This window comes from Pongo abelii, chromosome 3 (assembly GCF_028885655.2).
Source record: "Pongo abelii isolate AG06213 chromosome 3, NHGRI_mPonAbe1-v2.0_pri, whole genome shotgun sequence".
In the NCBI taxonomy this organism is placed as follows: Eukaryota; Metazoa; Chordata; class Mammalia; order Primates; family Hominidae; genus Pongo; species Pongo abelii.
The window spans coordinates 26,126,067-26,143,332 of record NC_071988.2 but is presented as its reverse complement, the minus strand read 5'-3'; the positions used below and the strand labels follow the sequence as shown (position 1 = coordinate 26,143,332).

At 35.7% G+C, this 17,266-nt stretch overlaps 1 protein-coding gene across 3 annotated transcripts in view; it reads right to left on the bottom strand.

Moving 5' to 3' along the window:
* Positions 1-385: 385 nt before the first annotated feature.
* Positions 386-17,266, bottom strand: part of STIM2 (stromal interaction molecule 2) — a 163,278-nt gene continuing 146,397 nt past the window's right edge. For all 3 annotated transcript variants that reach the window (XM_054553805.2, XM_054553804.2, XM_024246345.3), the window contains 2 exons: positions 6,617-6,890; positions 386-2,062 (listed from right to left, as the gene is read on the bottom strand). In XM_054553805.2, the coding sequence (XP_054409780.1) occupies positions 1,585-2,062; positions 6,617-6,890 (752 nt within the window). In that variant the 3' untranslated portion in view covers positions 386-1,584. The remainder of the gene's footprint in view (positions 2,063-6,616; positions 6,891-17,266) is intronic.

Below are 17,266 nucleotides of genomic sequence, written 5' to 3'. Positions count from 1 at the left end.
AATTTATAGGAGACATCAGGAAATTGTTCATATTCTTACTAAAGCATTTCTTTAAAGCAAATCTCAAAAGAAACTTCTGGTTTATCAATTAGCATTTTCACCTAAATAGCACTGGGTTAGACATATATTTTAGCCATAATGCTGAAAAAGCATTCTAACTAAAATGTATCAGTTGTTCATCCAAACATCCATCTGCATTGCAGTAACCAAATCATTTATGATTGCATATTTTTAAAGTGGTATAAGCAGAAACTCCCTACATGTTAACATACTTTGTTGCTATATGGAACTTAACTCTCTACTATTTTTTTAACAATAAAAGCTACCCTTATACAACCCACCAATTTAATGAACACCATACTTTATAAATTAATACAACACAATCTAAATGCACCATAAATTTATATTTGTTAATCTTGATATTAGAACATTTATACATTTCAAACTACATAAAAATATGACAAACAATATAAAATAGAAATTTGTTGACAACTTACATCCAAAACATCACTATTTCTTATATTGCAACTAAGCAACAAGACAGCTTACACAGCTCTCCAGAAAACATAGTGTTTTTTGTGGAGTGTTATCAACAAAAATCAGCACAATCCCACACAATAATGTCTCCAATTTATTATCTTTTCCACAGTACACATTTTTCACAAACCATAAATCCTTTGCAGTTATTCAAAGTGTGTAAACAATTGCCTGAATCCCCATATCCCCCCACCTCAGCTTAAGGTTGTGAATGTTGTAAGTCCTTCAATCAAGTTTCAACTCTTCCACTTGCATAAGGAATCAAGAGCCTTCTCTCTTTAAATTATGTATATTTTATCATACAGCCTGCAATGCAGTAAATCACAGTGAAAGCCCTGGGGAAAACAAAACAACATGATCTTTACAGCGGGACTTGAAACTTCACAATAGTAAATGCAGTTAAAGAAGCTTCCCATAATAAAAGCGTGGGTTTTCATTTCCAGAAATCAAGTCAATTAGAAACCCTAGGTTCTACTTAAAAACCCATTTTGATCTAAAAGTGAAAACAGTCCCCTATCCATAGTCATTTTATAAACTCTATAGTTTCACTTGCAGAGATTTTTTTTTTTCCAGTCTGGAAAACAGTAGTGCAATTAGTTTTACTTCTTTTAAGTTATTTAGTCCAGGATGTAAATAGCTCTGTGGAAAGATAAGAAGATGCTCTGGTAAACAAGAAATTTTTGCAAGCCCATGCTGGCTTACGAGTCCATTAAAGCTTGTAAGTCCACAGTGGCTTTCAACAAAATGTTGCATATACATCACTAAGAACAAAGCAGAAATAAATAGGCAGAAATGACTGTAAACTGTCTCATTTCAATGATTTTTCAGTAATAACTGGCTTGATGAATTGATTATATATAGTCACTTAAATAAGCAGACAGTAGACAGCTGCCCTTCTGGATGTTCCACTATGGCATCCGGCCTGGAAAGCCCCAATGGAGTTACATTCCTAAAATTAAAACAAACCAAAAAAAAGGAGGGGAGTGGAGGGTGGGGGATAATAGTTTACAGATGCCACTTGAACAGGATTCCATCAAGTCAGCCAGTTCACTTAGATTTCTTCTTAAAAAGGCTTTTGATTTTTGATGGCTTTTTGCTTTTCTCTCCATTATGACAAAGGTCATGTGGGATGCTGCTTATTCTGGCAACACCTGGGGCTTCCTGAACTGGTTTACTGTCATTGCCAGCTGAGGAACATGATGTGTGGCGAGGTTTAGGCACCGGGATGCCACTGGAAAGCTGGTTCATGCTACAGGATTTCTCCAAAATGCCATTGTACACTTTGCTTGCAGGACTGAAGATCATACTCTTAGTTTCTGTCAGACCTACACAGTCGGGAGAACCCCAAGACACATCCACAGTTACAGGCGAATCCCCTCGGGAGGAATCCTCTAGGGACACCTCATCTCTTGATATCTTTCTCGGAGATAATGTTTGGTATATCTCGAGGCTTAAAGGAGGAGACTGTTTCCTTCCAATGGAAGAATTTAAGGAATCACATTCTGAAGCTGTGTCTGGCACTTCCCTGAATGAAACACAAACAAAGGTACAAATTTTAAATCAGTATGTTCTTAAGAGTACTAGCAGATATTCTAACTAAAACAACTTTCATTGCTTTTTGAAATTTAAAAGAGGCAAATGATACGATTCTATATACATTTCAGCAAAATTAGAACATTACTTCTTTAAATAATATGACTTCTCAAAACTCAATGCTGGATTTTTAACATAAACCATAATAATGAAATCTTACAAACTACAGACAATGTAAGTTACACCTCCTTTTTGTCAAATAAATTAAAATGGTAAATTTTGCGGGTGATTCAGCTATCATCTTAGCTACTTTTATGTTTTGTTTCAATACTATTTTTCTTTCTAAATCAGAGTTAACGCTATTTTAAAAGATGAATTTTAGTCACTGCCTCTCCCTTTGTCGTTAACTTGATGAACTATAGCTTTGTTAGGAAGGGAGAAATATACATGAAAGGAATTACACTAAAATATAAGTTCTACCAAATTTAAAAGCAGGGAATCGAGGCACATCAGAGTACGGCAGTGGAGGGGAGGGGCAAACATATGATGCTATTTTTTAAAAAAACAGACATTCAGTAAATTCTCACAGCATTCTTACTTTTGAATGTTTTCCTCCTTTTCTCCACAGTGGAAAAATAAATTTTGTAATCCCACAACCAACAAACAGTAAATGCCATCACCCATTCCTTCAAATCTCTCTCAAATCCACCATTCCTTATTATGTCCCCTGCTCCCATCCTTCCTCTGCAACAGCCAGGAACTCACCTAAATGATTGCAACGGCTTCCTAATTGGTCTCCCTGCTTTCATTCTCATTCTTCCCTCCCAGTTACTTCTCTACACAGCCATTAAAGTGATTTTTAAAAACTCAAGCAAAACATATCATTCACTTATTCGAAACTTCCCAGTGCTTTCTCTCATACTCAGAGTAAGATCCAAAGTCCTTGTCAAAGCGTACCAGGCTGTGTACATGTGGTCCCTGGCTGTCTCCAACTGCACACTCCCTTGTGTTCCTGTAACATGCCAACCTCAAGACCCCTCAGGGCCCTGCACTTGCTGTTCCCTCTGCTTGGTGTTATCTACTCTCCATCTCCACGTGGCTTACTTCTCCAGGGTACGCAGATTACTGCTGCCTCCCCTAACCACCTTATCTGAAACAGCATTCTCTTTCCTTTTACCTGTCTTTGTTTGCAACCCCAAAACTTACCAAAACCTAAAATGATATTTTATATTAACTTGTTTATAGGCACAATCCCAGAAAAAAAGAAATAAATAACGACAAGGAGCCTTATTAACTTCTGTCTTCTCTGCACTAGAAGAGTGGCAAGCTTATGGTAGGTACTTCATAAAAATGTGTTGGATGAATGAATGGAAGGGTGGGTGAATGAATGAATGAACAGAGCGAGATATTAAAGAACAAGGATCACATCTTACTCACTTTTTTTTTTTTGAGAGCTTTACTACTTAGTCTCATTCACTTTTGCACGCACCGAGCCCAAGCTGAATACTGTTCACTCCATGAAAGGAAATGATTGAGAAATGAAAGGGAGAGTCAAGGTAAAGTGGCAAAAGAAATACAGTGTGAGAAGGGAACAGAGCTGAAGGCAGAACAGAAAGGCAAGAGCACATATGATTATAACCCAGCAGCTGGAACTAGGCCAGGTCCTTGTCTCACTTGTCTTGGCAGCTCATGTTATTGGCAAATGCATCTCTCATAGCAAAGACTAAATTCGTATTTACAAAATGAATAAACTAAATGATCTCTTACCTTAGATGGCCTATAATTACTATCATTTTCATGTTACTGATGTACACATTTACTGGAAGTCTGGCAGTTACTTTTGATGAATATTCTATGTTAATACTACATTTTAGATACATATTAAGATTGCTGAATTTAGTCATTTCTATGTACTTTACTCACATATGTCTATGAAGGTTGCCTTTACTACACTACAAGCTCTCAAAAGGTACAAAATCCCCTATAGAAAGACCTAACTAATGGTTTCATATAATACACCTACGTGTGCTGCATAATTCTCAAATGCTTTTATAATTCAATAATGGGTAGTGCTAACAGAAAGCAAGAAGCAGTTCAGATATGAGGAAATGATCAGACTCGGAAATCAAACATTGGTAGAGGCATTTCTGCAAAGCCTTTTTTTGGAATGGCTGTCTATTAATTGAACAGAATATATCACTGTTCCCTGAAGCTGTTTAGCTTCCAGAGTCAGAAGTTGATTTAGTTATAATTTTATGAATTTATTTTCTCTTCTGCTATGTGGCTTGGCTGTGTTGTGTGTGAAATTCTAAGCTAGGCTAAAAATATTTTAAAAACTAGCCCCTAAACTCTAAACAATGTGTGAAAAGAATACCGATTTAAGTCAGGAGACTTGGGTTCCTAAGATGGTCCTACCATTAATCAGTTGTAAAAGCCTCAGCAAATCACTTAATCTCTTGAGGTCTCAATTTTCCTATCTGTTAAAGTAAGAAAATTTGATTAATCACTAATGTTACCTTCTAGTTCTAACATTTGAATTCCGTAATGACAATAATCCAAAGTGTTGCTTCTTCTGCATAACTAATCTGACTTGGATAATAAGATATACTACAACTTCAAATTTTATTTTCTTGCAAAGTACATATTCTTTGGAATGTTGAACTTAACTATGTGTACCACTTATGCTATTTTTTTCTATTTCTTTTTTTCCCCAGAGTGACATGGAGCTGAATTCACACTTGTATAAGAAAACTCAAAATGAGGTTTAAATGAGCATATATGTCCATAAGGCACAGAACATTAAAAAATCAGTAAATATTCCAACAGAGCGAGACTCTGTCTCACAAAAAAAAAAAATCAGTAAATATTCAAAATTATTGTTTTGCAAGGATTCTGGTGGTTCAATAGAGGAGAGACTGAAAATGAAGAGGAATAAAAGTTTTCCAAATTCAAATTATTCTCTTATTTATGAGAGCTAGCTAGGAAATTTTGGCATTGCTATTGAAATAAGAACTGAACGTTCCATCAATGCAGAAAGTTTTATTAGAGAGTGCAGCTCTCCAGTTTTCCTTCTGATTTCCAGAAACCACACAAGGCCAGTTCTATCAGTAAAGTCATCTTGCTGGTGACTATGATCATACTGCAAAGACAGACAAAAAGCTAGTCATGAAGTGTTCACCAAGCAAAGTCACATCAGATTCTCCAACTGCAATGAAGATATAAAACCTGCATTATCTCCTTAGGAATATGCTGCAGTGATCACTTGCAAATCATAAAGTTTTCTTTTACTACTAGATAATTATGAGCGAAAAATGATTATCGATGATAATGTCACCTAAAGAGTCACATGATAAAGAGTGTGGACCACTCCCTTTTGCTTCTCATAGAAGAGGGTAAAGCCTTTGGGGACACATAGCTACTCAGTGGCAATACCTGAAACTAACACTCAATACCATACTGCTTTTAAAGAGGAATGTGGTTTAAGAACAGAGCTCCTCAAATTAAGAGTTTCATGGAGCACTGATGTCATTAAGTTGGACTGAAATACACTGCTGCTACGCCCATTTTGTTAAGTTACTGATTTACTTTTCTAAGTTCCTGACATTTTCTTAAACCTTTGGCATATGATACTGCTTATGTGTTAGCAAGTACCAGCACATAACAGAATAAATCATTAAGTGACAACAAATATTTTTAAGTCAGTCATATCTGATATTTGTGTTCAAGTACATTCAAGCTCATGCTTTTCTATTTTACATATAAAATTGTTCATGACAAGTTTATGCTCTGAGATCTGAGTCAACTGTGTCCAGTGACCTCTAAGCAGTTACATCTCAAAATATCTACCTACATGTCTGTGGTAGGCAGAATTCTAAGATGGCTCCCAAATTCCCAGCCCCTGGTGTACACACACCTTCTTCCGGTTTTCCAATCAAACATAAAAATAGATGCTGCTGTAAAGGGATTATGAAGATAAAATTAAGGCCCCAAACTAGTTGATCTTAATATAGAGAGATTATTATCCAGGGGAGCCTTTTAAATTTTAGTCTAGAGATCAGAGAGACGGAAGTTGGAGACTCAAAGCAAAGGAGGAATCTAAAGCAGAGAAATCCTCTATTGCTGGCTTTGAAGATGGAGATCCTGTGGCAAGGAACAGTGGACAGCCTCCAGGAACTGAGAGCAGCCGCCATGCAGCTGACAGAAAGCACAGACACAGGGACCTCCGTCCTGGAGCCACAGGAAATGAAGTTCGCCACAACCACGTGAACTTTGAGAACTGCAAGCTCCAGATGAGAATGCAGCCTGGCCAACGCCATGATTTTAGCCTTGTAAGGCCCTGAGCAAAAACCCCAGTCACACCAGTCTTGGAATTCTGATGTACAGAACTAAGAGCTAAAAAATGGCTGATGTCTGAGGCTGCAAAGTCTGTGGTACCTTGATATGTAGCAACAGAAAATGGAAACATGCATCACTCCTCCTGCCCCCTCCTCACACCTTACCCCCAACCCAGCCCCAACATGCCCTGTAGATTATTCACTGCCAATACCATTGCTTTTCAGCAGAGAAGTAAATGGCCTCTTCCTCCTCTTCATTTCGATAAAGCGCAGGGCAACTTGACACTGAGAGGATATCTGGATCAGGGGAAGGCAAGGAGTGTGGTGTGTGCTGGGGGTGGTGAGGGTGCCGAGGGTGTGACGGGTGGGGGGCGTGTGGAGCAAGCTGAGCTCGCTGAGGCTGAGGCGAGGACGGCACAATGCTGCGGCGCGAACGGCACAGGCTGCTGCTTCTGGCTAATGATCCAGGAGGTTTAGCCATGGTCCCTGAAAAACACCAAGAAAGAAATATGCTCATGAAGTCCAGGGTTCCCTTTACAGTCACCACAAATACATATACACAAGAGAACTGATGTCACTAATATATCACTGTTTCATCTCTCTTTATTGAAGTTACTGCACAGTTATTACCATTCTCTACTACCTACACTAGGAAAGTTAAGAAATAGAAACAAAAAAAATAACAGGTTTAAAAAACAAACAGAAGTGAACATAAACATGAGGCTTTAACAGAAAATCTAAATGTACTAACCAAAAAGGCTCAAAAATTTACCTAAGACAACAAATCTTTAAATTTAAAAACCTGTATTGTATCACAAATTTTTTATGACTGTTAACATAAAGACAGGACAACAGAATAAAGTAGGCTGCAATGGATATCTCTTGAAATATCACAAGTTCTTTGAACTCAATCAGTTTTAAATCAAGGAAATCACTTAACTACTGTATGCACAGTCTTACAGCTGGTTACGCAGAGTTCAGAGCAAAACTTGTTTCTTGAACACCCACTACTGTGGAACTAAACAGAAGTCTTAGATCCAACTGTTTCTGCTACCAGTCTCAGTCGAGACTCATGCAGGTGGGTAAACAAACCCCTACATCTTCAATGTCCTCACTAAATGGGCATTCCATTTCTTACTCTTAACTGAACTAACATAACTCACCTAATAACAACCTTCTCAAGCTGAAGCTGTTCACTCCTGCATGGTTCAGATGCTATAGCATCAGAACAAAAGGTGGGTGGCTTCATTCCCCAGTACTGTCTGCACACCCTTACTTCTACATCCTTTTATACAAATGCATTCCTGCTGAAGCAAACACTATTAAGGGACATGACTGAATCTTCCACCTCCACTTCACTAGTCACTTCCTGGACATTCTCTCTTTTACTGGTCCTTACAACCCATCATCAGCGTGGGAAACTTCACTTGTAAGACCTAGCCAACACCTTGACCAATCAAGGTTTTCATCTCTTCTCCCCTGACCTTCACTTCTAGTCCACCACACACTCTCATGCCTTATCCCACCATCATTCAGAACTGTTCTATCTTTGAATATAAGTCAGGCTGGTGGTTCACACTTGTAATCCCAACACTTGGGAAGGCCAAGCAGGGAGAATCACTTGAAGCCAGGAGTTAGAAACCAGCTCGGGCAACATAGCGAGATCCTGTCTCTACCAAACAATAAAAATGAAAAAATAAATTAAGACATTAGACATTTAGATTCTGACCATGGTCCACCTTTCCAGTTCATACGCTGTGTTCCTTCCACTTATCTATCCTACTGTCAACCCGAGCTCAAGGACCTTACTCTACTGATTATTCCTTCTCTTGCCTTAATTGTCATTGTCTGCCTTTCCCCTTCCCATAGCATTTAAAAGCAAATTCTGAAAAGACAAATGTAAAGAATGAGCAAATGACAATAACAGCAACAAAAAACCTCTCTACCCCAGACCGATTTTCAGCTAACATATCTCTGTTCCTGTTTATGAAGAATTGTCTATGTTACTGTCTCTACTACTTCATCTTCACTCATTCACCAAAGAAACTGTACAGTGCTTACTTACATATTCACAATTTCACTGAAACTATTCTCAACCAGATCAGGATCTACCTCACGGTTGCTAAATTCAATCAGTACTTCAATCCTTCCTTGACATCTGACCAGCATCTAACAGTGATTATTACTGCGTCCTTTGCTTGTCTTCTCTGAGCATATTCTCATCTCCTCTTTTACCCATCCCTTGACTGAGGGTCTTCTTCAAAGTTCTGTTCTAAGCCTCGTTCTGTTCTTGTTCCACTTAACCTTCCTGAGCAAGTTCATCTACTCTCACGACTTCAATGATCATTTATAGTCTACAGAAGCCCAAATCTATAGTTCCAGGTTTAATCTTTCTCCTGAACCCTTATATCCAACTGCCCAATGGACACATGAATGTGCCACATGTGCCCAAACTGAATTCAACATTTTCCTTCCCAAACTCGCTCCTCCTCCTGTGTTCCTTAGCTCAGTAAATATCATCACCACCTGCCCAGTCATCAGAATTGTAAACACAGATATTCTTGACTCTTCTTCCTACACCATAATCCACATCTAGTTAACCACAGGGTTTCTACCTCTGTAATCTCTTTCAAATCTGTCTGCTCTCCTACACCCTCACTGCTGATGGATTATATTGGACTATTGCACCCGTACTGTATTATAAAATCCTGATATCCCCCCTCCAATTTATTCGCCAAACTGCACCTGCAAGTTCACTCTAAAACGGGAGAGGAAAATGAAGGTGTATTGCTTAAAACTCTTAAAGTGAAACCCCTTACCAGGGATCAGACTGCCCTCCTTACCCAGCCTCTGTTTTGAAGCTAGTGTCCCTCTGTTCTGTTACAGGAATATTAGGAGCAGTGTATCTTTCTCAGCTCCTCAGAAGTATCACATTCTCTCTCATCTCCACGCCTCCTTTCTCCAACTCTCCCTTGACCTCCAATTTCAGGTCTTTGCTTAAGTGGCATTTCCTCCAGGAAGGTTCCCAATCCCTCCAAGTTTGAGGTCAGTGTTTTCCCTTGTGTCCACTCAGCAATACCATAGTATATTTCCCTATCGCATAATTTATCTCAATGCACTGCTCCACTAGACTCTAAGTTCCATAAAAACAATCACTATGGGCCGGGCACAGTGGCTCACGCCTGTAATCCCAGCACTTTGGGAGGCCGAGGCGGGCAGATCACGAGGTCAGGAGATCGAGACCATCTTGGCTAACACGGTGAAACCCTGTCTCTACTAAAAATACAAAAAATTAGCCGGGCGCAGTGGTGGGCGCCTGTAGTCCCAGCTACTCGGGAGGCTGAGGCAGGAGAATGGCGTGAACCCGGGAGGCAGAGCTTGCACAGAGCTGAGATCGCGCCACTGCACTCCAGCCTGGGCAACAGAGCAAGACTCCGTCTCAAAAAAAAAAAAAACAATCACTATGTATCATGTTCAACTTTGCATCACAACACCAATCTATCATAGCACTGAGTAAAAAGTAGATGCTCAATAAGTATCTGCTCAGTAAATCAATGAATGATACAAAAACAGAAATAGCCAATGAAATAACATGATGAATTGAAACAAAGAAAAATAAAGTAAAATTAAAAGTAAAATAAAGCATAATTCAAAAGGCTTTTTCCAAACACAAATAAATATAATATGGAAGTTATTTGTAATTTAGCTGGCAAACAGAATTTTCTCTCATTTATAAGGATTCATAGATTAGAGAACTATAGGGCTCCTGTAAATCTTTAGTCTGATGTTTTCACTTTGCCAAAAAAGAAAATATGTCTTGTAAATACTAAAAAAAAAAAGTGTCCAATGTCACATAGATAATGAAATTCTACAATTCTCGGCATATACTGCAGTCATCTGAGCAATCACCCATTACTTGGAATATACAGTAAAACCAGCAAGATTCAGTCATGACTTAAGTATGGTGGGAGAGGAATCGTCTGAGAGGAATCAGGATTCACTGCCTGGAAAAATGAATACTATCCACAAAGATCAAAAAAAAATATTGCATAAGAATTTTTAAGAAGGAAATAGTTTATGTAAGAAAAATTCTAAGTAATGCAATAAAGAATATAATAAAGATAAGAATCAGTAAATTTGTCACATCTGTAAGTTGTTTACAACTTGGCAATCTTTTCCAAAAATATCTTCTTAAGTATATTACCATCTCTTTTGCCTTAAAAAATCTGTCCGTTAGAGTTATGTACACTTAGAGTTGAGGGTTGTCCTTCCTCCTTGTTGCTTGAAGAAGTCTATATAGGGCTGAAAACATTTGCAACATCACAAAATTTATGGAAGATTAAAAAGCAGTGCACTTTGGCTTTTAACAAGTTATCTTTTACATAATGCAAATATGAATGTCTTATAATACTTCCAGGCCATTAATCATTCCTAATGAAGATAAACATTCATTCACGTCTGTGATTTATCACAGCAGGTAAATGACACATTAAAGGTCTCTGTATAGGAATCTATTTCTGGGATAACTTTTCATTCTAATATTGATAATTACCTATAGAAGCAGAGCAGTTTAATATGACCTTATATTTCTAAACTATATTTTCGATGTTTCTTATGTTGAAGAGGATAAAATTTTGTTTTCAATAAGGGATTCCCCTCCTAACAAGAACCAAAAATAAGTAATGTATATACTTCTGGTTCTAACAACATGGCAGTCAAAGGTAACCTGACAACTATCTCCCAACTCCCAACAACACAGTTTAAATACCCTCAAACATTCTGATATAATGGATAAAATACAACAATTGTTTTAAACACATAGCTGAGTTTGTAAGGAGAACAGAAAACTCTCAGAGGCCAAAACAAAGACTAAAAGTAAATGCGAATGGGCCTGCGAGTGACATGCAACTGTTATGGGAGGATATCAGTCTCAGTAATCTACGGGTTTGGGGTTTAATTTGGGGACATAAGATTAGGCTTTGGGCCCACGTTAGGTATTGGAATAATGAGTCAGTGCTCTGGATAAAAGCCTGGACCTAGAAGGGCTACATTCCTCAGCGAAAGGGTAAAATCCTAACCAATGAGCAAGCAAATTTCTTTTATTTCAAGATCTCTAAATATAGGCATTTTAAAGGGCTTCTGTGAAAAACTCAATACCCTGAGCCTACATCTCATATTAGATTGGAGCGCAAGTTCATACTACCAGAGGGTCTAGGAAACTGTATTCCAAAGAGTTAACATAAAAAACTGGTCCCAACTTGGTGATATCCTTCAAACTACTGCCAGAAGCAAAGAAAGGCATTTTGAGGGGCACTTTACCACTCACACAGTATTTTCCAGGGTGGAATAATGCCAATCTCCTTAACAATAGCTAAGTAAAACATTATAAAACAGGAGAGAGAAAGCAATCCGCTATGCAAACACAAGAAACTGCTATAACAATTGACCAAGAATATCAAATAACAGGATTATCAAATGAAAACTAAAAAATAGGGATTTTTTTACATCATGAAACTATTTAACAATAAATTGAAAATATGAGAAAAGAAAGCATTAAAATATAGATTTGATGAAGAATCAAAGAGAACTAATAGAAATGAAAAACAGTAATTAGATTAAAGTTAAAAATTCAAAGGATGAGTTAAAACTAGAACTGAAGAAATAATTAGTAAGCTAGAAGGCAGATCTGAGGAAATGTCTCTAAATGCAGCATAGATAGATAAAAAGACTATAAAAAGAAAGGTTAACAAATGTGGAAGACAAGATGCAATATACAACTAATAAACTAATACTAGTACTAATATTTCTACATAACTAATATTCCAGAAGGCATGAAGAAAAAATAATATTCAAAGAGATAATGGCTAGTGTTTTTTTTTTCAGAACTGATAAAAGACACATCCTTCAGATTCAAGAAACACACCAAATATTAGCAAAAAAAAAAAAAAAAAACTGTTTAAATCCACACCCAATCATATTATAGGGAAACCACATGACAACAAAGACAATGAGAACATTTTTCAAGCAGAGAAATGGCAGCTTATCTAAAAAGAACCCGAACGAAGTTGACTGACTATAAACTTCTCAACAGCAACAATGACAACCTCAAAATAACGGAGAAATAATTTTTGAAAACTAATTGTTAATCTGGAATTTTATATCCAGTTACATTATTACTCTCAAGTGAGACTGAAAATAAAGATATTTTCAGACAAAGACTAAGAGAATTTATCATTCCCGGTTGCTCACTGAAGTAGCTTTTACTGAAGAACATATTTTTAAGAAAGAAAAGAAAGAAATGAATAACAAGCAAAATGCAATGACAAACAGAGAAATAAACACATAAGTATATCTAAATTATGACTGAAAGAAACAACAAAAACAGTGACTGTTTTGAGAGACATTTGAAACAAAACAAAATACCAGACAACGTTAACACATAATTTAAGATGGGAGAGCAGTGGCTAAAATTAAAGCCTCTGAAGATCCTGAATTGTTCAAGAGAATGAGAGAAGATAAAAGGTGTGAAAAACAGAAACCACAAAACAAGATTCCAGAGATAAATTCAAACAGATCAGCAAGGAGAGTAAATATATTTGGATTAAATTTTACTTAGCCAGAAACATATTCTCAAATAGGATACAAAATAAAACCAGTTACTGCTATTTTCTTATAGAGCTATATCTAGTGTCTAATAATGGAAAAAATTAGAAGAAAGTGAAAAAGATACACTAGGCAAATATTAATCAAAAGAAAGCTATTATAGGTATTTCAATATCAGGTAGTATAAACTTAAAGGCAAAAAGTATTAGCCATAAAGCAGTGTCCACATAAATATAAAAGGAACAGTTAATCTGTAAAGAAGGTATTATACCTGAACTTGTATTCACCAAATAACTTAGTACAAACTATATAAAACAGAAACGGGCAGAATTGTAAGGAGAAACTGACCACCATGGGAGATTTTAACAAACATCTCTCTGCAACTGATAGAACAGACAAAAATGTATAAGTATAAAGATTTTATCGTAACACCTGATTTAACAGACTGTATAGTACCCTGTAACTAACAATTAAGAAAATGTAATTTCCAGATATAGACAGAACCATTAAAATATATGACCAATAAATACTAAGTCACAAGGCAAGTATCAGGAAATACAAAAAAAGTCATATTGACCTATTCTCTAATCACGCACAAGTAGAAATCAATAGGCAAAGATGTTTTTAAAAACCAACAGACAACAAAAAAACAAAACATACATATATTTGGAAATTAAAACATATGCTTCTGGATAATTCATATTTCAAGGAAGTGACATATTAGTAATTAAAAATCTTTAATATTTGATGATCATAATCAAATTAATATATCAAAACTTGTGGAGGTGGCTAAGGTGGTTCTTAGAGAGAAAATTCATAGCCTTAAAATAATATGAGAGAAAACAAAGACTCAAAATTCATGTGGGAGGTGTATAAATATTAAAACAATAAGTAAAAAAGTAAACTCCAAGAAAGGAAATAAAAGAGCAGAAATAAACAGACACTATTAACAAAACAAACAGGCTTTCGACAAGAGTGAAATAAAATAGACAAACTGTCAGCCTGATAAAGGAGACAAGATATAGATAAGTAATTATTAGGAACAAAAAAATTTAAAGATGTAACTGAGGTTTTTTAAATCATATAAAATGGTATAAACAACTTAAAGCCAATAAATTTTAAAACTCAGATAAAACACAATATTCTAGAAACATGTAACTTCACAAATCTACACTTTTAATCATTAAAGAAATTAAATTAATACTATAGTTTAAAAATCTGTTGCTTGCCAAAACATATATACATCAAGGTCAATTCATAGGCAATGTATTTAAAATCCTCAAAGAACAAATAATCCATACCTTAGACTATTTCAAGGTACAGAATAAAAATCATACCATTTAATGGGTGATTATTGTAGCCCAGGGGCTGGTTCCAAGTGTTTTACAGGTATTACTTAATTTAAATTTTGACATATCTCCACAAGGTAGGCTACATTTTACAGAAAAGGAAGCTGAAACTCAGGAGAGTGCCTCCCACTCAGTGCCCTAAGTAAAAGGTAATAGAATTACTACAAGGTGAAGCAAAGAATCAAACCCAAGCAGTCTTGTTCCAGAATTCCACATCTTAACCCTACTTTATGTTGCTGCCTCTCTAAAAGTAGAAAAGAATGGAATGAAAGAATAAGGAGTATAGTATTCCCCCTTATCCTCGGCAGATACATTTTAAGACCCCAGTGGATGCCTGAAACCATGGATAGTCCCAAATTCTATACACACACTGTTTTTCCTATGCATACATACCTATAATAAAGTTTAATTTATAAATTAAGCACAGCAAGAGATTAACAATAACAGATAACAAAAAAGTACAATTATAATAATATACTGTAATAAAAGTTACGTAAATGTGGTTTCCCCCCACCCCCACCTCAAAATATCTTATTGTACTCTCCTCATTATTTTCAGACCACAGTTGACCACAGGTAACTAGAAACCATGAAAAGCAAAACCACATATATGGGCAGAGGGGGACTACTCTTTGATTTATTTTATGATGTTAATATAATCTTGATACCAAAATCCAAGACAGTGTCAGGAAGAAAAATTACTGGCTAATCCAATGTGTGATTAAAGATGCAAAAATCCTAAATAACAAACCAAACCCAACTCATTCTAAAAATTGTACATTGTGACAAATATAGTTTCACTGACATTTAAAGGATTTATTTAAACAGATTAAAATTCAGCAGAATAAAAAACGAATGATCACCTCAAGTTACGCAGAAAAATAATTTGGTAAAATTTAATATCCACTGATTAACAAAAAAAAACCATTCTTAGCAAGACAGAAATAGAAATGACTTTCCTTAACTTAAAAGTAATCTACCAAAAACATTAAAAAAAAAAATACTTCCTGGTGAAATTCTGACAGCATTCTCTTTAAAGTCAGAAATGGCAATCCCTATTGCCTGCAGTCACCACTGTCATTCAATATTTTACTGGAGGTCTTAGCTTGGGCAATAAAGAGGAAAAAATCTACTAGTATTAACATGAAAAATCCAAGACTACCATAAAATACTTAAATATATGTTTCTGTATTTGGTATTCTGTATTCAGCACACCAAATCCAACGGCATTTCCTCATCAGCAACAAGCAATCTGAAATACAGTTTTATAAGAAAGGTAACATATATAACTACCAAAGATTTATTAAGGTACCTAGAAATTAATCTTTTTTTAAAAAAAAAAGCAAGACCTGCACAGAGAAAATAAATTGTCAATTTTATTTAAAGATATAAAATATCTCAATAAATGGAATTTATTAATAATTCTCCACAAATAAATTCACAAATTCAAAAAAAATTTTTTTAAACCCAATGGAATCTTTCATGGAATTTCATAAGCTGATCTTAAAATTCAGAAGATTAGTTAAGGGTAGAAATTCTGAATTTGAACAATAAAGGAAGACTTGGTCTTATCAAATATCAAAACTCTTTACAAAACTCAAGAAACTAAAGCGGAACAGGGCCAGTGAAACAAAATGGGAGAGCTGGGAGCACTTATGTATGTATGGAGAGAAGTGGTATTATAAGTCAGCAAGGACAGAACAGGAATGAAGCTGAGACAACTGTTTACCCATATATCAAGAGATATATTTAGATTCCAACTTCACACTATGAACAAAAATAACTTCTAGGTGGATTAAAGGACTAATGGATTAAAGAAAAACTTAAAAACTCTAAGGAGAGCAAACAACAACCTATCATCTTCTGAAAAAGACATAAAAAACACAAATCAGATTCACAATTTGCCATTAAAAAGGCTAAAGTCTAGAAGATATTTGCAACCCTCAAATAACCAGAAAATAGAAAGAACACTTCCACATCAGTATGGAATCTTGCAGGGATTCCACAGCAAGAACAAGCAACTCAGGAAGAAATCTGAACAACAAATGCCAATAAAGGAAATGGTACTCAACCTCAACAGTCATCAAGGAAATAAAAATTTTCATAATTGTGAGGTATCATTTCATACCCATTCGAGTTGCAAAACAAGTAAATCGGATTATCCCAAGTACTGATGAGGATACAGGCACACAGGCACACAGGCACTCTTATAAAACAGTGGGTATGCAAACTATTTTGAGAGCAACTTGACAATGACTAGTAAAAGATGCCTTCCCAATGACCCAGCAGTCCATTTCTAGGTGTCCACACAGAGAAACTCTTAAAGTTATGCACAAGGAAATACAGGTAAAGATGCTTGTTGCACATTGTTTTTAAGGGCCAAGAAAGTAGAAAGTAGAAAAACGGATAAACTATGGATTTTTAAATACAATAAATAAACATATAAGTTATGGTTAACTCATTAAGCAGTGACTTTAATTTACCTCTACATAAACATGAAAAAATTTTGAAACATAACTTTTGAGCAAAAAGAGTTGTAAAATATCACCTAGTTTGATAACATTTATATACATTTCTAAACACTCAACAATTGTATATAATGTCATGGATATATATGTATGTAATAAAAGTACAACAGGCTTTAGCATAAGTCACAACTTTAAAACAGTGGGGAAGGGGAGACAATGTGGTTTAAGTGTATTTGTAATAGTTTATTTCAGAGAAAAAGATAAAGAAAAAGTTAAAATCTGTTTATCTTTTTGGTAGGTGGGCATATTATTTTCAGTCACTTTAAGTGTGTGTGGACAGCTTTATAAGAAAGTTTAAATAAATTGTTATCACATTCTCACCAAGGAAATCATTTAGCAGATATTTAAGAAGTAATAGGAAAAGACATTTTAAAAAGTAATAG